The sequence below is a fragment of the Mastigoproctus giganteus genome, chromosome 3, assembly GCF_048544385.1.
Source record: "Mastigoproctus giganteus isolate SK-2022 chromosome 3, ASM4854438v1, whole genome shotgun sequence".
Lineage (NCBI taxonomy): Eukaryota > Metazoa > Arthropoda > Arachnida > Uropygi > Thelyphonidae > Mastigoproctus > Mastigoproctus giganteus.
The window spans coordinates 233,318,708-233,343,512 of NC_143577.1; the positions used below are offsets into that span (position 1 = coordinate 233,318,708).

A 24,805-nucleotide genomic window follows, 5' to 3' on the forward strand; every position below is an offset into this window, starting at 1 on the left:
ACATTTATTTAATGTAATAAACATCACAGTTATTATTTTCATAAGGTTATCACTTTCAGTTTTGAACTCATTTCTAATTTATTACACTATTAGTACTTTTTTTTTTTTTTTTTTTTTTTTGATTTGGTAGTTGTTGGCGCATCGGCTTCTGTGGCCATATTGCACCTCCCAAGGTTTTTTCAGTACTTTGATCCAAGCCCGAGGCGGGAATCGAACCCGCGACCTTTTGGGTTGCCGAGCAGGTACTTTACCCACTCGGCTAGCCCGGTCAGCTAACTATTAGTACTTTGAATAATTATGTTTCACTTAGATTTCTTATTTAGATTAATTGTATTAAGCAATTAATAACAGGAATTTTATTCATCACATTCACTCAGTGATTAATGAATTATGACCACTCCATCCGTAATGGATTATATTGCATAGCTCACATTATAAAAAGTCAAACAGCTTCGTACGCTAGAGCATTTGCATCTGGTTGTGCAAGTCAAAGTAATAAAGTTATGAGACAGTACAGATAACACGGAGTTTCAAAAGGCATGAATGTGGAAGCTCATGCAGGTTGCTTCTCCATATCAGAAATGGCATGTCTTGTCAGTTTCTCATAGCACACTGTGGCTAGGGTATACAATGAAACGTATCAAATGGGCCAAACTACCTCCTGCCAAGAGAACTGTAAAAGACTACGAAAGGCAGATGTTCGTGGTGAGCGAAGGGTGCAGCACATTGTATGGGCTCAATAGCAGGTCACTGTGCAACAGCTGACACCAATATACAATATGGGAGATGCAAGAACAATATCCCAAATGATGATGCATTGCACAATCAGAAGTGTGGGAGTTCCACAGAGACACCCTCTCCTTGCTGCTAATTGTCAACGGCAAATGCTATGGTGTCAACATGCTAGTTAGACAAGTCCAAATGCCTGGTGCAACACACCAATGGATGCCTTCAAGCAACATGAGTCCATGGACCCATCATGCATGGTGCCCATTAGCCAGGCAGATGCCCGTGGTTGCTTAATATGGGGCATGTTTTGCTGGCAAGAATCAGGACCACTAGTGCATATCAACCAATGTTTCACTGATGAGGTCTACCAGCAGGCCCAATGACATGGCATGATAATGTGCCATGTCATTGGGCATGAGTGGTTTGAAGAACACAGAAGATATCACCATCTTGATTGGTTTCCAAATTTGCATGACCTCAATCCAACTGAACACTTGTGGGATGTTTTGGAATGGAAAGTGAGGCATATGGACACAGAAGCATCATCTATTCCAATACTGTGGAAAGCTTTGAAGGCAGGCAGCATGGCTGCAGATAATTACAGATGTCATCAGACCATCTAGTGGAATCAATGCCTAGGCGAATGGAGGCTGTTATTCATGCAAACAGTGCCCAACATGGTATTAGGTAGGTTGTGATAATTCAAGAATCACTGAGTATATATATGTATATATGGGCACATATACATTTTATATATATTTATTTATTAATATAAGTGTAAATATATATCATATTTTTATAATATCATAGGAAAGATTACAGTAAGATAATCATATTAAGATATATACCTAGATAGATTTATATAAAATGCATAGGATAATATAATGTACAAAAGGATAATATACAAAACTTATCATTGCATACCCACAATCTAGGTAACTTTGTCTGGGGTTAACCACCCAAACTGAAAGAAAAATAGCAATAAGGGGTTCTCTGTTTCACAGAAATAATATGGCTACATATTATTATGTATGATGTTTTCTATACAATGTATGCACTCTTTTTCTCCCCTACATTAGATGCCACTAAATTACATTTTATCTGGAAGTTTCTAGATTTTTTTTTTTTTTTGTTAGATATCACTAGTTTATGACCTATATAATAATTTAATGTTCCTAGTGTTAGTTATTCTTCACACCTTTTGGATTTTGGTAAGTTCTGTTCTTGTTCCCCTTACATATATATTATATTTACCGTCTCTATGGTGTCAACCGTAAACTATACGATAACTATCCACATAAATGAACCCTCCCATCTTCTGCTTCTATTTATTTTAGTTTCTATTGATATTAATCAAAATCTTCAACTAAGTTTTCTGGACACAAACTAAAGGTTTGTCTCATTAATTATTCTTATTAAGAATGATTAATATTAGTTCTTAACCTTTTCATCAAAAAGAACCCCTTATCTTACTTATTATTTTCTCCCATGGGCTCGAAATTTTTTTAAAGATTCCAGCTACCCATCAAACTGTTTTTCATTAATTAATAACTCTGGAAAAAATAAGAAAAGAAATCCTGAATTTCAAATAACAAAAAATAAACTGAAAAACCAGCATGGATAATGCACAAACTGACTAATGGCTTACTCTATTTAAAAGATGCTTGTGGATCTTCCCCCACTCCCAGTACTAACTTCAAAGATCCCCTGGGGTACATAGACCACAGGTTAGGTTGTTATTGGTATTGGATTTAACAACACAAGGCTACCGAGGCTAAACTGTAGGAATAATCAACCAGTAAATGATGTGACATAAGTTGACTATGACAGGATGAGCACTGGAGAGGATTATCTCTCAATAAAAGAAAGAAATATGTAAGATGGGCATGCCCAATTCTGAGTCTTGCCAATACCACTTCCTTTCACCTATTTTGTCAGAAGCCAGAGGGCCACAACTTTAGACCTTGCTTTATCTGGTAAATTTTATTGTTGGTATTACTTTTCCAGCACTGTGACCAATTACTGTAACAGGATTGGTGAATTATAGGCTTACAGTCAGTGTAAGAAACCTGAAGATGTTGTAAGAGAGTGAGGGTATTTAGCAACAAGCTCAGCACTTTCATTTCCCTAACTGCCAAAATGGCCCAGGATCCAGCAACATTTTATTGACTGAGTGGACTCACTGCAGGAGAGCACCTGGGAGTAAATGCATTTCTAGATAAGATGAGAAATTTTTCCTTATGGCAGAGACTGCAGTGAGAGAGTCGGTGTAAATTATGGCTGGTGAAAAGGTAAGATCAATAATCTTACTAGGGCTAACTTCATGGCATATAGTTCAGCAGTGAACTATATGCCATGAATGCTGATTAACATACAGTAGGCCCTCGTTATAACGCGGTTCGCTTTACGCTGATTTGCTATAATGCTGTTCTTATATTATAACCAGTATCTGACTATAATTCTGTCACAAATCACTATAACGCTCTTTTACAGATTGCATATTTGGCATATTTAATGAAATCGTTTTATTCATTTAATGGAGTCGATAGCTTGAAAATGAATAGCAAAACAGCATTAAAAAGTTTCCCACGCTCAGTGAAATTTTCTCACATGCTAATTTAATTGCAGTACAGTGACTTGTTACGTAGTTCCGAGATCAACAGTTTAAAAAATGATCAAGTATATTGCTTGTAATATTTGCGTTATATGCATTTATCTGAAGTCTAGTCATCACTCAGTACAGTATTAGACATCATGCATAATGGACAGTTTACTCGAACATTGTATCATAATTAATGCAACCAATGCAGTTACATTTTCAAAGAGTTAATAATGGTGGATAACAATGAAAAAGCAACAACAACATCTGGAAGCAGTATGAAGACTGAATTTGAAAATTAAATTAGACGTTTTAAAGCGAATAAATTCTGGTCAACGACAAGCAGATATGTGCCATAATTTAGGACTGGCAGGTTTAACTGTAAGAACAATTATAAAAATAAAGAATTAATTTTAGCAGCAGGAAAGACAGCTGTTCCACTGCAAGCAACTAGGGCTAGGCCGGCTAGCAGGATTGAAATGGATAGACTTTAATTTTATTGAAGATAATATCCAATGCAGAATTCAGTTAGGTTAAATATTATAAGAGAGAGAGAGAGAGAGATTAGCTTATATGATGATCTGAAGAAAACTCACCTAAAAGAAAAAAAAATGTGGGACTATTTAAAACTAGTAAAGGCTGGTTGAATAGATTTAAAATCCAGGGAGAAGCCACAAGTGCAGATCAAGGAGCCAAAACTTTCAAAAAAGAACTGGTTAAAATTACTGAAGAGGGGTATTATGTGTTATACTTCTCAACAAGTTTTTAACATAGATGAAGCAGGACTTTTTTTGGAAACGAATGCCCAAAAGAAGTTTCATATTGAAAGAAGAAAAAAACATGCCAGGTTTCAAAGCGACGAAGGATCGGTTGACTTTATTGTTGGGTGGTAACGCTATGGGGGGATTTAAAATTAAAACTCCTTTTAGTTTACTAGGAAGAGGGCCAAAGTACAACCCAAAATCGACACATTTTTCATGATTAAATTCATCAATTAAATTAAATCAATTAAAATCAATTTAGATCGATTAAATTCATGATTTTAATTGGAATTTTAAGTTTAATTTTGATATGTAAATAGTTACCACATAATTATATACGTATGTAATGCAGAATATTTTATATGTAAAAATATTTGAATATTAAATATTTTGACTGACATTTGTGCATCTTCTCACTACCATTTATTATTGATTAGGAAATATCCTATGGCACTGACCACAACTCACAAATACATATGTTACCTTATTGGAATGCGCCGCTCACTTAGCGCTTTGTTTTTCTGGAATGAATTATCAGCGTTAAGCAGGGGTCACCTGTACTGCTTGCTACCAGTAATGAGGCTGTAACTGTAAATGAAGGAAAAACTGCTGCAACACCTACCACACTGTACGTTTTCAATCCAGCAGTATATATTTCACAGGCCTTGGAGTCTAGAGTAGTGTGAGATGAATGAAACTGCCTGATATTGCAGGGAGATATAAAATTCTTCCCCACTGGTGAAAGTGTCTAATATCATAAGAGGCAGAAATGTATATTCAAGGTGGAACAGGTACAGCTGTGTCCTGAAAAACATTACTTAATTCGACATTCCAACTCTGAACAAGCTCTTTAATCCTGAGTAAGGTAGATTGATTTTTCATGTGGCTTACTACCATAGAATATTATACAGATACTCCCAACTGGGATGTGATGGAAAACCCTAAATCTTAGCAGCTTAGATAAACAGTATGTTTTTATATGAAGGTGTAATGGAGGATCATATGCTTCTATGTATAGATTGGATTGTAGAAGTCCTGAAAACACCCAGGGCAGTCCTCAGGGTGTTGTGCTGGATTACATTTAGCCATTGTAAATTACTGCTCCTGGTAGAGCCATATACTGGGCAACTGTAATCTAGGCATGAGCAGATTAAAGTTCTGTAGAGATGCAGCAAAATATACCAATCAACTTCCCACAAGATGGACGAGACTAATCAAAGTATATTCAAATGCTTTAGACATGTAGTTTGTAAATGAGTGATGTGATGGAAATTTAGCTTGCTGTCTAATATCAGTCCAAGAAATCTTATAGTATTAACATGTGGGATCGAAATATTGTTTATATGTAGTTTAGGATCGAGGTGGTGAGCCTCACTTGCAAAAGTGGGTGTCAGTGGATTTCGTTTCTATTAGTTGATACCCATTGCATGAGGCCCAGATTCTGTTTTGGTTATGGAGAGTTGGAGCTGTCATTCAATAATGTTCATACTTTGAGACTGACAGGAAATGATAATCATCAGTATACATATAAGTTTCAACAGTTTTTAGTATATTTTGTGTCACTTTGCTAACTTGAATTGCAAATAAAGTTGCACTAAGTATCGATCCCTGTAGGTCACTTTTCTCCTAAATGTGTAATGTAGACAGTACGTTTTGATATGAGACCTGAAAAGAATGCAGGAACAGGATATTCCGAATTATTTTGGACAAATGGCCCCTTAGCCCTAGATAGTAAAGATCCATAATAATAATATCATGATGGCAGGTAGCGTCATATGCCTTTTCAACATTTAAGTTGACCATGATTAGATGTTGTTTCATGACAAAGACATTGTAGATATGAGATTCAGCTTTGATAAGTATGTCCAGGTTCAATCTGTTCGTCCGAAAGCCATACTGATGATCTGTCAGAAGGTTCTGTGATTCCAGGATCCATATGAGCCTTGTATGATACATCCTTTTTAAAATTTTACCCATGCAGCTCATAAGAAATATTGGCCAAGGAAGATTTTAAACCAAAGAAGGGTCGTTGCCTCGTTTTGGTAAGGCAATAATAAAGGAATGGAACCAAGAAGGATAGGCATTTTCAGAGAACCTCCGATTATAGAAAATCAACAGGGTACACGAGTCCTTTTCAAGTAAATGTTTGAAAATAATGTAATGAATGCCATTTGGGCCTGCGGCACTAATGGAAGATCTGTTTAACTATTCTTTAAGTTCTATTAATGTAAAGGGTCAATTGTACCACAGGTTGGGAGCCTAGATGCAAACATGAAAGAGATGAAAATTCTACACTTAGAAACTTTATAATATTCATTATTCATATCTGTACGTTAAAATTAGAGCATGAAATTATTCCAAAAAAAATATATATATATATATTAATATAATATGTATTAATATTAAATTAAATTAATCATACCTAATCATACCATCTGTCATACCTAATTTATTAATTTTGCTTTCACCGAAACTATTTCATCTACTGTTTACCTCTTTTTTTATGTGACTCTTTAAACTTTTCTTTAGAGAATTACATTGAAAACTCATTTATATATATATATATATATATATATATATATATAAATATATATATTAATTTCACTTACCTGCTGATTAGCAACTGCAATAACTAAGGGAAAAGAAGAAAGCAAACTCTCCAAAAGGCTAATAATAACTATAAGAAGTAATCCATCATCTGCAACTTGTCCTAACTGACCAACTGTGAGAAGGATAGTTTCCATAAGCCTAATGTTGTTCTGCTTCTTTGCTGATAGCAATGCTGTTTTCAGTTTAGAAATTAGCAAATTATCCATATCAGAAGTCCAACTTTTATTTTGCACTTGCTGAGGTCTGATCAACTGCTTAATATTGTTACTAGCATTTAAAGAAAATAAATCCTCAAAAATACAGAAAATAGTCACATTTTGGACAAAAATTATTACTAAACAAAATATATTTTCTTCTAATGTAAATAACAAAGAGATGTCAATAAGCATGTGTAAAAATCGCAATAATTATGTTTGAAACTAAATAGAAGAGTTTAACTTCACAGACACCAAAACAAATTTTTTTTTTTTTAAGTATCTTTTCAATATAATTGCATTCTTATTATCAAGTGTTTCCAGCACCATATCCCAAATAGTCACTCTTATTGTGGCCTTTATGTTTGGATATCTCTGCATGTCTTTCCATCTCATAATGAATCATCATGCTGAAGGCTTTAAAAAAAAAGGTACTTTTAGATAATGTTTTTTTACATTATTTGCTATGTGGATTTTGAAACTGAGAAGTGATGTAAGATACAATAAGCCTGATCTTTCTTCTAATTCATCAAGTATGATTCATGTCTTGTATGCATGTTACAGTGAGCTCAACACGAGAGCTCACTCTTGTGCACCAGTCAACACAGCGGCAATCTTCAGGGTAGAATGTGCTGGTCCCACAGAAGCTAGTTATTGTCGGTGACTCAATTGTCAAAAAATTGGGAAATATACTGTGCAAAAAGGATACGTGGAATAGGACCAGGGTGTATCTGCCAGCAGCTGTTGTTGTTATTTGGTTTTTAGGAGCATTAGCAACTAAGGCCATATTGCTCCGGGATATGCGGTGGTCATTCCCTGACCTTTCCGCATCCTCCGTATTTGGTGGTGACGGGCTCGAACCCCGGTCTAATCAAGAAGCGTGTGCTGCGCACTGCTGCTCCTTCCCACCTGGCTACGGAGGCGCCTTCTGCCAGCAGCAAAAGTTGATAACGTTGTAGAGCAGATATCATCTTTTAAGGGCACAAAAGGTGATATCACTGTACACGTTGGCACTAATGACATTTTGTGTAGGAGATCAGAAGATTTACTTAACAAATACAGGTCAATGTTGAAAAAAAGATTATCCCCATTTACTCATGCATACACAATAATTCCTGATAAAAAGTTTCATATAGTCATGCTTCTGATGACAGTAAAGAGGTAAAAACATTTTATCCATCAGCTTACACACACTACTGCAGTGCATATCTTTCTCAGCTCTAGTTTTGGGGATAAAACAGATCTTCTTGTAATGTTTGCCAAGAGTGGTTCTTTGGCATGCTAACCCACATGCAATAGAACCACATTTGATGCAGCATTTGATAAGTATTTGAACTACAACTGTATAACATTTCACAAGAATTTTTAAGCTGAAAATAGAAAAAAATACTTTTCCTACATGAAATAACATGCTGAAAATCCAAAGCATTTTCTTTGAAGTCAGTAAAGTGTCAAGAGGGCTTCTTTTTAAAGGAAGGAAGAAATGAATTAATTATTCATTGATGTAAAAGTCCTTGATGAAATTACAAGGAGATGACTGTTACTTAAGCTTTAACAACTATAAAACAGTTTTAAACTCCTTTTTAAATCTTTAATGTAAGAGCCTAAAGCTGGACACAATTCTGTGGTTAGATCAGACGAGGTTGCGGGTTCAAACCTGCATGCTGCCACAAAAAGTGCATGGCCTGTTGTGAACTGTAGCACTAAAAATCTGGCTGAAATTAATAATTATTCAATATGCAGTCACAATCAATATGTACACTCTTCTGGTCTCAACAGTATCAAGAAAAACAGAATTTTATTTATTTTTGTTTATAAAATAGCTAAACAGAGCTTGAAACTTCTGTTAAGTTTAGGAAACCCTTATCTCTGTTACTTGTAGTTTATTTTAAACCTTTCCAATAAAGTGATTAATAAATCCCTTTCACACTCCTCATCCTATTCATCAAACTTAATGTTTTGTGGCTAATGCTACATTACGAAGACAAGATCACAATGATCGGGCAAAAATTGTGTATATATAAAGGAGAATGGGCCTCTGGCAGTGGTTTCCATAGTTTAAGTGAAGAATAATACAGTAAGGCCAGTGGAGGCAGTAACTAAGATAATTTAATAATAAGTTAAGATTAATACAAGAAGCTTTCAGGGTGATGAATCTCTTCCTCAGCAAGTAAAAGTACATACATACAGAAATGCAAACATAATATAAACATTAGGAATAGAATAAATACTAAATAGACTGTGCATGTTCAGATAGTAGTAGTAATAGTAGAATTCCAGCTATCAGTATTATCATGCAATTAGATCGAGTTTACTACCCGTTTATAACAGATTCCACTAGCAGGAATGCTCAATGAACAGGAAATTATAAGTTGTTTTTATTGTTTTATGGTAGTGGCCTCCAGAAATGTGCTTTAGTAAAATGTGAGCTAGTGTGAGATGATAATAGTGTGTTTGTACCTTTACTGCATTGTTTATTCAGTTGCTGCATGTGTGCTGCTTTGTTTATGTGTATCAAGCATTGGTTCTCATTTGTTCTTTTTATACTGTAATTGTGCTTTATTGCCTAAAAATGAATAAAATATTTGAAAAAAGTGCGAAAAGGAAGCATCCTGGTGAAGATACTACAGGATTCAGAGAGAAAAAGAAAAACAAAATTGTTAGAGGAAAAATAAGAAATTGTGAAATGCTTTGATCGAAATGAAAGAACGTGATATTGTGCGTGCTACAGGTCTAAATGAGGCAACACTGAGAACAATTAGCAAGAATTCAGAGAAAATAAAAGCAACTTTTATAGTAGAAACAATTCAAAGTGTAACAAAAGCCATTAGATCAAGACAAGAAGAATTTGAAGAGATGGAGCCTCTGTTATCTGTTTGGATAGAGGATCAAACAAAGAACAAGTCTGCTTATGATAGAAGCAAAAGCATTAGCAATATTTTATTATGTAATAATCATAATAAAATACTTATTATTACACAAACACGTATTTTATTACGATTATTTATTGTGTTTGGTAATGTTTTGTTTACCAATGTGTGTTCAACCTTGTGTGGTCAGCACCTAACCCTATTTTTCTCATAGGGCCTGTTATTTATATTGCATGATCTTGCATTGCACGGGGGTTTCTAGGAACACAACTACCGTGTTATATGAGGATTGACTGTATTTCATCAAAATTCAGTGGGAAAGTGCAGCTGTTATATTCACTAAAGAGATAAATTAACAAACTGAAGCTAATAGACATACTGTTGCTTATAAAATATCCTTAAATACAGTTACAAAGAAAAAAATACAATTATAATTATATTAACTTTTTAAATTTTACTAACAGTGAAAAATTTTATGTATATCTTAGTGCACTTGCATCATTTATACACAGCCAATTATAGATTAGCAAATTTGCAATAGCGGCATCATTTAAGTTACATCTCATATTGTGATTAATATGAGATGTACTTAATGCAAACTTAACACTCCACTTAACACTTAAAACAAACTGCTGGAATAATTAAAAGTGGTAAAAAAATTTTTCACTGAAAAGAAATTTATCTTTCAATCCATATATACATTTAAATAAAATACTTTGTATAATGAAAAAAAAAGTTGCAAGAGCCTATAAAATTGTTATATATTTAAGATCAAAAAATATAACCATAAGATCAAAATAATATTTCTATAATATGTAATAACTCAAATGCAGAATACATTTTGGATTGGAATGCAGCTAAGTAATCAAATAAAATCTACAACAATACCTGAAGAGAATACGAATATCATAATCTTCATCAACCACCAATTTTAGACATCCCACCAGAAGTTTCTCATTTATATCATTATGCATAAAGTATGAAGGAAAACTGATGAATATTCCTGTTAAAATAAAATGAATTATATTTTTAACAATTAACACTGCATGTGTGTGTGTGTGTTATTTAGTTAGTTAGTTATTTGGTTTTTTAGGAGCATTAGCAACTAAGGCCATATTGCTCCGGGATATGCGGTGGTCATTCCTGACCTTTCCGCATCCTCCGTATTTGGTGGTGACGGGGCTCGAACCCCGGTCTAATCAAGAAGCGTGTGCAACGCACTGCTGCTCCTTCCCACCTGGCTACGGAGGTGCGCGCAAATGTGTGTGTGTGTGTGTGTGTGTGTGTGTGTGTGTGTGTGTGTGTGTGTGTGTGTGTGTGTGTGTGTGTGTGTGTAATGTGTAGGAATTTTCTACTGTTATATTTTTAAACTACCAATCACAAGTTTTAGGACCTTTCTTAAGTGCTGTAGTATAATGACTAATGTATTAAGATAGCATAGCTTAATTTTCAGCACTTAACTCTTGAATGATCTGCTTGGATATAAAGTGATTATAGAAGACACATAGTTAATGTGAATAAGAATCCTATTTATACATAATCATAGCTATAAATGCGATTACAATTTGGAATTTATTAAGGATTTGAAATAATTATTTTTTAAAAAAAATTAATTAAAAAAAATTAAAACTATTAAAATAAGCGCGAGAAGGAGGGAATGTACATTCCATTTCAAGGTTGTCAATTAAAATCATTAAGATGGAGCCGACCGGGCTAGCTGGGTAGGTAAAGTGCCTGCCTGGCAACCCAAAGGTCGCGAGTTTGATTCTCGCCTCGGGCTGGATATCACGATGGTGCCAAACCAATCGGTTGGTTGGATATCCCAGCCACGATACACGAAGGAAGCAAGAAAAAACTGGTTCCTTCATGTATTGATCACATCATATGAAATAAAATAAATTAAGATGGAAATAGTTCTGAATGGATTAATAATGTTCCCTCCTTCTCGTGCATATTTTAATAGTTTTAATTTTTTTAATTAATTTTTTTAATTGATTATTTCAAATCTTTAATAAATTCAAAATTGTAATTATGTTTATAGCTATGATTATGTATAAATAGGATTCTTATTCACATTAACTGTGTCTTCTATAATCACTTTACATCCAAGTGGATCATTCAAGAAGTAAGTGCTGAAAATTAAGCTACGCTATCTTAATACATTTTTAAACTACTCATGAAAGCTATTTTTTTATTTATTTATTTTTTTTTTTTCAGATTGAAGATTCAGGGTAAGAATTCTCAAGAAGAACAAGTACACAATCCAACATCACAATGCAAAACCATTTGTACTACGCTTATCATAGTAAAATTGAACTGAACACCTTCAACATACTACAGTGATATGCAATAATCATGAACTGGAATATACATCTATACTGAAAAATACATGTTATATTCAAAAAGTTTTCAGAAATTTTTTTTCCCCAAAACTGAGTAAATGTAGGCACCTGAAAACAACCTTTCCTTCAAAGCAGCATCCTCAAACAATAAATTTTTGCCTTTAGCAATGCTTTATCATCACAATGGCTTGTGTTTATGCCATTTGTATACGTTGCAGTTTTTCAACAGGATGGGGGTGTATGCTCTTAGTTAAGAAATGCAAAATCTAAGGCAGTTCATCCAGTTGACATGGGTGGCCAGTGCAACGTTGAGTCAGTTTGGTGTGACATAAGTGCTGGGGAAAAAAAAACAAGAGTAGGAGTGTGTTATAGGCTGAATGACCGTGATGAGTACAATGAACAACTGTACACAGAAAAAGAGTGGGCAAGTAAATTAGAATGTCTTATTAAGGAAGGGTTTTTGCTTTTATAAAAAAGACTACAGTGGTCTCAGACAGTTTTTCAATTCTATATAGTGGACCAACTAATGTTATTATCACCAAAAAATTCTAAACGGAAAGCATTCAGAGAAATAATCAAGGAAGCTACTATGATTTTCAAAACAACTAAGAAATGATGCTCAAGGCTTAGACCTAAGTGGATGGCAGATGAGCTATTGAGACACAAGGCAGAGAAGAAAAATGCATGGGATACATATAAGTTATTAGGTGATAGAAAAGCCTATGGTAGATATAAACTAGTCTGCAATCAAGTCACAAAGGAGGTTAAGGAAGTCAAGGCAGATTATGAGAAGACTCTGGCAAAGAATGCCAAATAAAAAAGCAGCAAAGACTTTTTTACTTATATAACAGTAGAAGGAAGGGGTTGAATCATATTGATCCATTTGATGTTGATGATCCTGCTCAGGTTTCTAACAGGCTGAATAGATATTTTATATCTACATTTGCACATGAGGAATTCTTTAGGGAAAGGGATGCCAGAAGTTTGTCACACTCAAATAGGAACTCCAAGCATATCTTTGAAACACTTTAGACTAGCAAAAGCCAATATAAGCCACATATAATGGTGTGTGTGTGGTGTGTGCATGCGTGCACGATCTGTATACCACGTTTGTTCAAAAGGTAAGTTAAATTCATTTTTAAAACATATATAAACTTTTAAAAGATGTGCTTGGCTAAATTTTGATATTTTTAGTAATTCTACAAACATGAAATAAAATAAAAAATCCATAAAATATATATTTTATTTGTGACCATTTAAATTATAAAAAACTTTTACCTTCACGAACAGTCCTATCATGATTCTCCAGCAAAGCTAGGAAAACATCAGACAAATATGAAGAGGCTGTTCTCGTGTTCTCAACTGAATGGCCATTTTCTAGATGGAGGAAAAGTCAAATCATAGAAATCATTGCTGAAACAACTGAATTATAGTAACAATAGTTCTTTTTATATATATATATATATATATATATATATATATTACACAGGAAAAATATTAACCGAAAAATTAAATCCAGAAGGGTTTTTTTTTTTTTTGCATAAGTTTTGTCCACTAATGTCTTATATTCTTTACTCTTTAAACTCTTGCTTTCTTCCTTTTCTGGGGATGCCTATTTCTTTCATCCCCTTGCTTTTATTCTTTCCCATCCATTTCCTTACTCCTACTTCTCAGGTTAGTTCCTTCCTTTTCATTTTACTTATTTATTGGGATAACAAGAAAACTTGTTATCCCACTAAGAGTCTCTGCCTGTTGGTGGTCACTGCCCCCTGACTCCCATCCATGTGGCATGGGATGGGAGTCAGGGGGCAGTGGACCAGGTGTTTGCTGCCCCTTGGTTGCAAAGTTGCCAGGTGCCGGCACTCAACATAACACACACATAAACTTTACACACCAACACTTACTCGCATTTGCCAGCTTTGGCATATTTGCTTTTCAGATGCTACTGTGGCTCATAGAGGAAACCTGGAGACTGCCTCAAAAAACAAGAATACCTTAAATACCTAGTCTCCAAAAATACAAATTCCATCAAGATGAATTTAACAGTTTTTAAGGATGGGCTGGTTTTTGAGTAATGCAAATGATCATTTGGCTTAACGCAATTTCTCCATGATCATAAGTGAGTAGAAGCATTGTGCACACTGCATACTAGCTCATGCAGCTTCATAGCATACAGCTTAAGAGAAAGGTAGCTAATTCACCTATGGTAGCTACAGAACAATTTCCCAAAAATATTTTTAAAATAAGTGAAGAAGGTGGTTATATAATGAAACACACATTTATTGTCAATGAGATGGGTTTGTTTCAGAAAAATATAAGCATACATCTGGAGAGATGAACAAAAAAGGGCTTTGGGTTTAAGGCAGCAAGGATTGTCTAACAGTGATATTAGGGTGAAACACAAATGGTAACAAAAAGTTGAACCCAGTTGTGATCTACTGTACTGAAAATCCAAGGACATTAAAGGGTTTTCTCAAGTCATCCCTTCATGTTTACTGGAGGTCCACGAGTTGGATTTCAGGACCAATATTTAGTGAATGATTTACTGCACAATGAACTTAAGGCAGGGATTCTCAAAATTTGCAATATCACAACTCCCTAAAATAATGAATGAATTTTTGTGAATCTTACCCATTCCCCCAACTCCCAATAAATAAAATTAATGATTTCAATCGGTTTAGAGTTGGGAATGAAATGGATAAACTAATTACTTTTAATAATTGAATTTTAATCTATATATCAAATAAAACAATGACAGAATCTTACTGCATAAGATAAAAAAAAAATTTCATTGGATATAAACAAAAAATTTTACAAAAAACCCCAAGTTTCTCACTGCACCCTCCAGGGGTTACCACCCATAATTTGAAAATCCTTGACTTAAAGAATGCTGTATGACTGAAAATATGGATTTCATGATTATGTTGGTATTAGGTAATGCTCTAAAACATTCTACCACTGCACAAAAATATCCAAACAAAGTTTTCTGCCTCCACACCGTGCAACATGAAAGCACTTCTCCAGCCAATGGATCAAAGTGTAATTTCTACTTATAAAGCATATTCAGTTAGAAAAACTTTTGAAAAGCTTGCTGAGAAACTGACAGTAAAAATAAGGCCACTATGAAATAATTTTGGATATCTATAAATATTAAACATCCCACAGACAACACATCTGAAGTTCAGAAGGAGGTGTCTCAATAATGCATGAATGGTGTATGGAAAAAAATTGCTTCCTCAATTAATGCATTTTTGAGGCTTTAAGCTTGATGATGCAATGAAAAAAGTTCATTAGTAAAGTGTTCAACTTGTTCAAGGTAGCTTCCACAAAGTAGAGGAAACAGATGTAGTGGAATTGCTGGAGTCATACAAAGAACAACTTTTTAATCAAGAGATAATATAGCTGTATGAAGAATTTGGCCTTGTTTGTTAAGGTCAAGAGGTGGATATATGAGAAAGAACCTATGTGTGAACTTACAAAAGACGTTTTCATGAGAAATATCAACAAGATTGGAGAGGCCCTAAATAAATTCTCAGAGTATAAATGCCAATCTGAGCATCCATCAAAAATTGAGAAGTATAAAGGATATACTCTAGTCTCATTAAGCACTGCTGCAGAAGAAGAGGAAGGCAGTAAAAATGTGTAGAGCTTGATACCCTCTTCAAGACATTAAAAGAGGAGGAAACACTTTAAGCTAAAGTTTGATGAAGAATTTCCACCCATGTTATTTGAAAAATGACAAAAGATGTTACAGTAGTTAAAAATATTTAAAATTCTTAGGAATCTAAGTAAACAGTACCATGACATTTTATATATATATATATATATATATATATATATATGTGTGTGTGTGTGTGTGTATGTGTTTTTTAATGAATACTCCAAACATGATAGACATTAGAACCTATAGTACTTGGTACTATGAGTACCAAAACTGTTGATATTAGACTAGAAATTCAAATCTAATTTGGAAGATGAAAGAAGATACTTGTCAATATTAGAATTGAATTTCTCAGAAGATTATAATTTTTAGGAAATACATGTGAAGTGAGGTTGTTCCAGAAACAGAAGTTGAAGGAGGAAATCAAGAAGAAGAAAAGTTGGTTCTGTGAGTTTGAAGTTGGACAGTAAAAGGATGTTGACTAATTGTGGCATCTTTTTACTGTTGGGCTAGTTTGGAAGAAAGAGGAGGAATTATAGAAGTCAATTTAGAAAAGTTCCCTTTGAAGTATCTCTAAAGACATGTAGCAGAAACAGAATGTCTATGAGAGTGAAGAGACCTTGTAAGAGATGGTTCATTAATTAACCTAATTGCCCTCTTCTGAATGGAGTCTAGAAGACTGAGAGGGGTAATGGGGGGGCGTGCCCCAGATGTGGGAACAATATTCCATGGTAGGGCAGATTTGAGATTTTAGAGTGAGTAGCTCTTCAGAAGAAAAGTAATGCCAAGAGCAAAAGAGAAAACCCAGTTTTTTAGATGCAGAGGAACAAATATTTGTGATGTGCTTATGCCAAGAGAGATCAGAAGTCAGGATAATCCCCATTAGAGATATGCAATCTTGTCTAGAAAACTGAGTGTCATCAAAGATAAGCATAGGAACTTTAAATGGGTCAAAATTAACTTTGGCCCATTGCAGAATTACCTGAAGATCAGCATTTAAGGAATTGGTAGTAGATGTTTGAGAAGTTGAAGCTGTTTGTGCAGGGCAAGGTTTTTCAAACTGGAAGGTGGAATGCAATGTGCCATCATCAGCAAAACTATGGATAGGATTCCCAGTCAATGGAAGGTCATTATTATAAAAAGGAAAAGAGTGGGAGAAAGAAATGAACCTTGGGTCAAAGCATTAGTGAAGAAGTTAGAAGACAGAGAGCTATCTACCTTCGCTCACAGTGAGCAATCAGGCAGAAAACTGAATACCCAATTACAAAAACAGTCAGCAGCAATCCATAAGATGGAAGCTTATTTAGAAGAGCTTCATGCCAAACATAATCAAAAGCCTTAAATATCAAGAGCAACTGCTTGAGTTTCACCAAACTTTTCCGTTGAATTTGTCCACAGATGGGTAACATAAGCCAAATATCACCAGTAATTGACACTGACAGAATCCATATTGGCAATCATTGATCAAATGGAAAGTTTATAGATAGTTTAGGAGTTAGTGGTTAATGGATTTCTCCACTCATTTAGAAAGAGTAGAAGTAAGTGCAATGGGACACTAATTGGATGGAAGAGATTTGTCACCCTTTTTATGAAATGACTGGATATGAGCAAATTTCCAAGCAGAAGGAAAAACACCACTGAAATAAGAGAATGTAAAAAGGTGACACAGAACAGGAGTAAGTTCAGGAGCAAAAGTAGAGAAATACCATCAGGACCCAGTGCTTCCTTGGCATCAAGATTGTTAAAATTCTTCTGACATCCTTTTGATGGAAGACTAGAGGATGCATTGAGTGGAGTGTACTAAGAATGGTAGGAGGTAGTTTACCAAGATGATCAATACAAAAGAACCATCAGGTTCTAACAGGGGTGGCAGTACAGATGGGCAAAATTTGTGGCTAGTACCTTTGGCAAGAAACAGAATGATCAAATACTGTTTGGAAAAAAAAACAAGTTTTCTATTCTTAGCCTGTTGAAAATCTAGTTTAAACTGATTAATAACTGGTTCACAACTGTTACAAGCTTTGGTGTAGGCAGAAAATGAACCTAAAGATTTGGATGCATGCCAACTGCAATAAGTAACATTCTTATCTTGTACAGCCTTAGCACATTGATTGGAAACCAAGATTTAAAAAGGACAAGATGTTAAGGTAGAGTGTGAAATAAAAGATTTCATCCCAACAAGAATAATTTCACTGACACAATCTGAGCAAGCATTAACTGATATGAGAAGATTTAAAACAGTAATCCAAACAAGCAAAAGAGGAACAAAAATCTTGCAGGTCATCCCATTTTGAATTCTTGTAATGCCAAACATCACGAGGCAGAGAATGGCCCTAAGAGAAAGGCTCCACTGGAGAAGAGACCATCACTATATTGTGACCTGAGATGCTTGGAGGACACTTTGACTGTGTACTTGGACGGGTTGTATGTGAGAAGATCAAGAGGTCATTAGTAATTGCAAAAGCCCCAGCATCTCATCCTGCTGGGTCTGTGTCGTGTGACTAGAAAATGGAAGCAAGCTGGAGTTGTGAACATTAAAATTACCAAGGAAAATTACCTCACTGTTACGACAGATGGAGGCAACAAAATGAATCTGAATAATAGAGACAACAGATGGATCTGACAAAATGGGGTATAGAGATTTTAATACAGAGAAGATTGAAGAGAGGAGATTGCAAATTACTAAGTCTCGAACAGGGAATATCAGAACAGACACATGCACAAGCACCACTTTTGAAGTGAAAGGAATGACATGGCAAATAATTAGGATAACTGAAATGTGTAGTGGTTGAATCAACCAATAAATGGGATTCTGTCAGAAAAAGTAAGTTGGGTTTGGCATATTTTGGACTTCATCGAGATTGGAATTGAGACCACACATATTTGTGAAACTGCTGCTCCTTCCCACCTGGCTACGGAGGCACGTGGATTGTCGTGAGCCCACACATGAGCATTGTGCTGATTGAATAAGCCTTCCCAAGTGAAATAAGCCTCATCCGTGAACAAAACATATGCTGGAAAATTCAAGTCTTGAACACTTTCTTGGAGAAACCACAGCACAAAAGCCACACGTGCAGGATGATCTTGGGGAGAGCAGTAACTGAAATCTTTGGATATGAAAGGGGTGTAAGGAATCGTCGCACCAAACACACTGTACACTGCAACAAGACACTCCTAAGGCAGAGGCAATGGCACGTGTGCTGGTAGTAGGATTATTCTGGACGGCATTCAACACACTTTCTTCCATTGCAGGAGTTCGAACGTGGTCTGCCTGCACTGCTCCTGTTACCTCTAAATGACCCATAATCGTGCAAATTTTGATGCACACATGCAAACAAATGGTGGTTCGGTACATGTCTGTCTGGGAAGCGTTCTCCATAAATTCGTTCAGCGGCTCATCCATTGCCCTCTGCTAATCCATACACCAGGTGCATGTCTGCCAGCTCACAGTTCATATATCAATGCATGCTCTTCGTGCGGCGACTACTGCTTGAATGAGTAAACCAGAAATTTTCCCTCTCGCGAACTGATGAACAGCGCCATGTACCGACTTGCAGTGACGTTTCCGGTTATGGGTTCCTATGCAATTCACATTCCTTTAGATGTTACTTACCTCCCCTAAACGTTTGTACCAATATTTTTGAGACATCCTGTATATTTATTTCATTCAAATATTTGTGAATCTAATTAAATAACCCACATGCTGCATTGCTTAATTTTAAATTCAATAATGATCTTCAATTTTGCAGCCTGGAAAATAAGATGCAGGATATTACAGAGACTGCTGGGAATAATGAGGGTACAAGTAAACACATGGGTTGTGTTAGGGTGGCTAAGAGGAAGAGCAGGTGCATGTATACTTGCGTGTACACCAATGCTAGGAGTTTAGTAAGTAAATTTGATGAATTTGAGTTATTGCTCAAAACATCAAAGGCAGATATTGTTGGGATTTCAGAGACGTGGTGTCACACAGATATAAGGAATGCAGAACTGGAATTTGGGGAGTACAATGTCTACAGAAAGGATAGATAGGATAGGAAGGGAGGAGGGGTTATGCTATTAGTTAAGAAACACATAAAATCCAAGGAAGTGAAGCCAGTCGACATTGCTGGACAGTGCAGTGTCGAGTCAGTTTGGTGTGACATAAGCATTGGGAGATCAAAATTGAGAGTAGGAGTGTGCTATAGGCCTAATGACTCTGATGAGTATAATAAGAAACTGTACAGAGAAATAGAGTGGGCCAGTAAATCAGAGAGTCTTATAATTGGAGATTTTAATTTCCCAGATATTGACTGGAATTTGGGGGCTGGTCACTCACACACTAGCAAGGCTTTTGTGGATTTATTGGATGATTGTTTTCTACATCAGCATGTTCGGGAGGCAACTAGAGGGAGTAATACTCTTGATTTGATTATCAGTAGTGATTCTTCATGCATTAAGAATCTGCAGATAAATGAACCACTAAGTGGCAGTGATCACAGTGTTCTGAAGTGGGAGTTACTCAAAGAGGTAACTACCATTAGGGGTAAAGGGAAGGGGTATTGCTTTCGTAAAGGCGACTACGATGGACTGAGACAGTATTTAAATTCTATACAGTGGGATCAACTGATGATGTTACCAACAGCAAATTCAAAATGGGAAGCATTCAAAGAACTTATCTTGCAAGCTACTAGGCTTTACATACCAACTAAGAAATATTGTTCAAGGTTTAGGCCTAAATGGATGTCAGATGAACTAATGAGGCATATGGCAGAGAAGAAAAATGCATGGGATACATACAAATTAACACGTGACACAGAAGCCTATGATAGATACAAGTTGATCTGTAACCAAGTTACAAAGGAGGTTAGGCAGGCGAAGGCAGATTACGAGAGATCCTTGGCAAGGGATGCGAAGAAAAACAGCAAAGAGTTCTTTACTTATGTAAACTCTAGAAGGAAGGGGATGAATCAGATTGGTCCACTTGATATTGATGGGTCAACTGTTGATGACCCTGCTCAGGTAGCTAACAAACTAAATGAATATTTCGCATCGACATTCACACATGAGGAGTTATTCAGCGAGAGGAATGCCAGAGGTGTATTCAACTCTGGCAGTAAGCTAGAGAATCTTGTAATAACTGAGAGTAAAGTGGAGGAGAAATTGTTGAAGATAAATACAAGAAAGGCACCTGGGGTGGATGGGATCTATCCAGTTATATTAAAGGAGGCAGCAAAGGAAGTAAGCAAACCCTTAGCCATAATTATGCGAGCTTCCTTGGACTCAGGGGAGGTACCCATGGACTGGAGATGTGCAAATGTGACCCCAATTCACAAGGGAGGATCAAAGGCTGACACAAGTAATTATAGACCTGTGAGTTTAACTTCTGTTCCCGGAAAATTAATGGAGGCACTGGTTAAAGAAGCACTGCAGGATCATTTAGACAAGACTTCAGTTATAGCTCAGACACAGCATGGTTTTGTTAAGGGGAAGTCTTGCTTGACCAACTTGATTGGATACTATGATGCAGTCACAAAAGAACTGGATGCAGGGAATAACTTTGATATTATATACTTGGATCTTAGAAAGGCTTTTGATACTGTTGCACATGGAAGACTGCTGCAAAAATTGGAGCAGTGTGGCATTGGAGGCAAATTGCTGCTATGGATAAAGGGGTGGTTGAGGGGGAGAAGACAGAGAGTGGTAATCAATGGACACTGCTCATCGTGGACTAATGTTATTAGTGGTGGTCCTCAGGGTTCAGTATTGGGTCCTTTATTGTTCTCTGTATTTATAAATGATATTGATGATGGTATATCAAGCTTAATGTCCAAGTTTGCAGACGATACGAAGGTTGGCAGGGTTGTCAAGGACACTACTGACACTATGCTGCTGCAACAGGATCTGGAAAGGTTGAGCAGATGGGCTGAGAGGTGGCAAATGAAGTTTAACATTGACAAATGTAAAGTACTACATATGGGAAACAGCAACCCCAGAGCAACGTATCAACTCTGTGGTACTACACTGAGAGTGGTAGAGAATGAAAGGGACCTGGGGGTGGTTGTGCAGGCAGATATGAAGTTCTCTGAGCAGTGCAGACGGGCTGCAAGAGTAGCTCATGGTGTATTGTCAATGATATATAGGAATATTTCTAGCAGGGATAAGGAGGTGATTATTCCCTTGTATAAGGCAATGGTCAGGCCACACCTAGAGTACTGTATACAGGTCTGGAGGCCTCATTTCAAGAAGGATGTCGAGCTGCTGGAACGAGTACAGAGAAGAGCAACAAGATTAGTGAATGGAACAAAGGGGTGCTCTTACGAAGAAAGGCTTAAGTTTTGCAAATTACAGTGTCTGGAGACTAGGCACCAGCGAGGTGATCTGATAGAGGTGTACAAAGCCTTGAATGGTTTGAGCATGCTCAATGCTGATGGGATTCTTCCTCTTGCTCAGAATAATCACCTGAGAGGGCATAAGTTCAAATTGAGGAAAGACAGATGTAGGATAGATGTGCGGAAATTTGCCTTTAGCCAGCGGGTGGTTGGTTAGTGGAACAGACTTCCATCCCTTGTCGTGGAAGTTGATAGCCTAAATAAGTTTAAGGCTCAGTTGGACAAGTATTTCGAACGAACAGAGGGGTGAAGTGGAAGTGGTTATTTTTTATTTATTTTTTTTACTTTATTTTTTTTTTTTTTTTTTTTTTTGGCTGATGCTGCATAAGCTTGCTTTCTTGCATCAAATGCCTCTACTAATGCTAATGCTAATGCTTCCTTAATACTCACTATATCATATATACTGCAATTTACACATAACAAAAATAAATACAATTAATACTTACTATCATCACATGCATTACATTTTATACATAACTTAAATGAATAGTCCTTTTTGACTGATCTGAAAGAAAACAAAAAGAAACTGTAATGCAAAATATTTACAAAATATACTGTTATTAGGTTAAAACACAATTACAAACACAGGAACCAAGAAAAGCACCTCAGAAGGATGCAGATAATACAAAGGTGATTCAAATGAAAATTGCAAAAAATAAATAAAAGTTGTATTTCACAAACAACAAGAAACTATGCATGTCAACCTTCAATGTAATCCCCATTATGTTTGGCAGACTTTCTCCAATGTTGCAGTAATGCCTGGATTCCTCAAAAGAAGTTTTTGTGACAAGGAGTGCCATCCTCCTGGTGCATCTTTTAGTGGCCAAAAATAGTGATACTCATACGGAGCTAAATCTAGTAAATATGGAGGATTGGACAATACCCCAACCTCCATCTCCATTATCCGATTTATTACAGAATAGGAAGTGTGAATATGGACATTGTCATGCCTGCAGAATAATAATGCCCAACATCAAACGACACCACATTTCTTTCAAATTGGTTCAGAAGTGCATCACAGTATTTGTCAGTTGTCACTGTTTCTCTGTTCTCCAAATAAGGTTCTAGAATCACTCCTTTATTATCAGAATGCAGTGAGTAACACTTTCCCAGCTGATGCTTGGGTATAGACTTTCTTCAATCAAGGTGGGTTTGTTTGTTTGTTATTTGGTTTTTAGGAGCATTAGCAACTAAGGCCATATTGTTCCGGGATATGCGGTGGTCATTCCCTGACCTTTCCGCATCCTCCGCATTTGGTGGTGACGGGCTCGAACCCCGGTCTAATCAAGAAGCGTGTGTCAATCAAGGTGGGCCAGTACAGCATCACTCTGAACTTCTGTTTGCTTTCTGGTATGTAATAGTGCACCTAGGATTCATCTCTATTCACTATGTGTTATAAGAAGGCATCTCTTTTTCATTCATACCATTCAAGAAAAACAGAACACACATTAAGTTGGATTCTTTCAATTCTGATATTAAATACCAAGGAATCCATCAAGCACACTATAATGGAATTAGATATTTCTTGGGGCCAATTAACTGCAGGAATAACTTTACGACGTCAGATAAAAATATGCTACGGGAAATATTCATTTATCCTCAAAACCAAAAATGTATTCATACCAGTGGCCAAGTTCCATAAGCCTAAGATTCCAAAGTCAATGACTGGTTAAGGTTAAGAGTTTAACAGGGCAAAAGAAACAAGCATGGGAAAGTTACAGACAATCAATTATAATTAAAAAGATTGTATGTGAGTTGTCAAACCACTGAGAATGTTACTCAGAGCATCATTAGACTATGGGAAGGTCCACTTAGGATCTTCTTTTTTTTTCGTTTTATATTTTCATTTTACATTATTATTTTATTATTTTTGGTTTATGCAGAAAAAAGTCTGTTTCCTTGCATTACTTGGTCTTACTAATACTAAATCAGAATGCAAAACCATGAAATCCAGACCCATTTATTCCACCAAAATGGATGTACCTTCCAGTGGTTGAAGTGTGGGTAGAAAATGTGCATCCCTAATTCCCAATTAGACCTACATCTGAAAATGACATGTTAAGCTAATGAACTGAGTTTGCATGATTTGCATGATTACACAATGAAATGTGGCAGTAGGTGGTATCAGTCATGGTTTCTTTTGTTGAGAATCTTAATCCTCCTTATATAGATGTTTTATTCCACGACAAAATGTTTTATTTCGTTTTATTCCGCGACCAGGGTGCTCTGGTCGCGGAAGAGAACAGTGGGTGGGTTTTTGGTTGCCACAAAGGGATAGATATTTAGATAGTTTTACCATCTTTTTCGTTAATTAACATAGTACATTGTGTTTTACAAAGATATTAAATAGGTTTAGCAGCGTTCGTTAGCTTCTTATTTTGAATTTAACTACTGATTTTTGGAAGTTACGACTTCCGGTGTTGGCGCCAATATTGTTCAACTAGCCACCATAATGTAATCGATAAGAAATAGCACAATGTATATATCTTGAACTGATAGCATAAGGTATAACGTAAAACTAGATAACATAATATGTATTAGGAATCTGTTAGTTTAACATAGTATTATCAATTAACCAAAAATATTTATTCTTATTAAATTCCATTGTTAATTAAACTGTATTTAAACGGAAATCATGACCCAGACTAGAGCTGCAAAGCAAAGATCA

General features: G+C 35.8%; 1 protein-coding gene across 1 annotated transcript in view; it reads right to left on the reverse strand.

Annotated features, from left to right (window-relative positions):
• mei-41 (ATR serine/threonine kinase meiotic 41) overlaps positions 1 to 23,038 on the reverse strand; it is a 245,650-nt gene extending 222,612 nt beyond the window's left edge. The window contains exons 1-5 of the mRNA XM_090370340.1: positions 22,983 to 23,038; positions 22,584 to 22,642; positions 13,384 to 13,482; positions 10,652 to 10,766; positions 6,699 to 6,966 (exon numbers count right to left, since the gene is read on the reverse strand). Coding sequence (XP_090226466.1) covers positions 6,699 to 6,966; positions 10,652 to 10,766; positions 13,384 to 13,482; positions 22,584 to 22,642; positions 22,983 to 23,038 — 597 coding nt within the window. The remainder of the gene's footprint in view (positions 1 to 6,698; positions 6,967 to 10,651; positions 10,767 to 13,383; positions 13,483 to 22,583; positions 22,643 to 22,982) is intronic.
• Between the last annotated feature and the right edge of the window lie 1,767 nt (positions 23,039 to 24,805).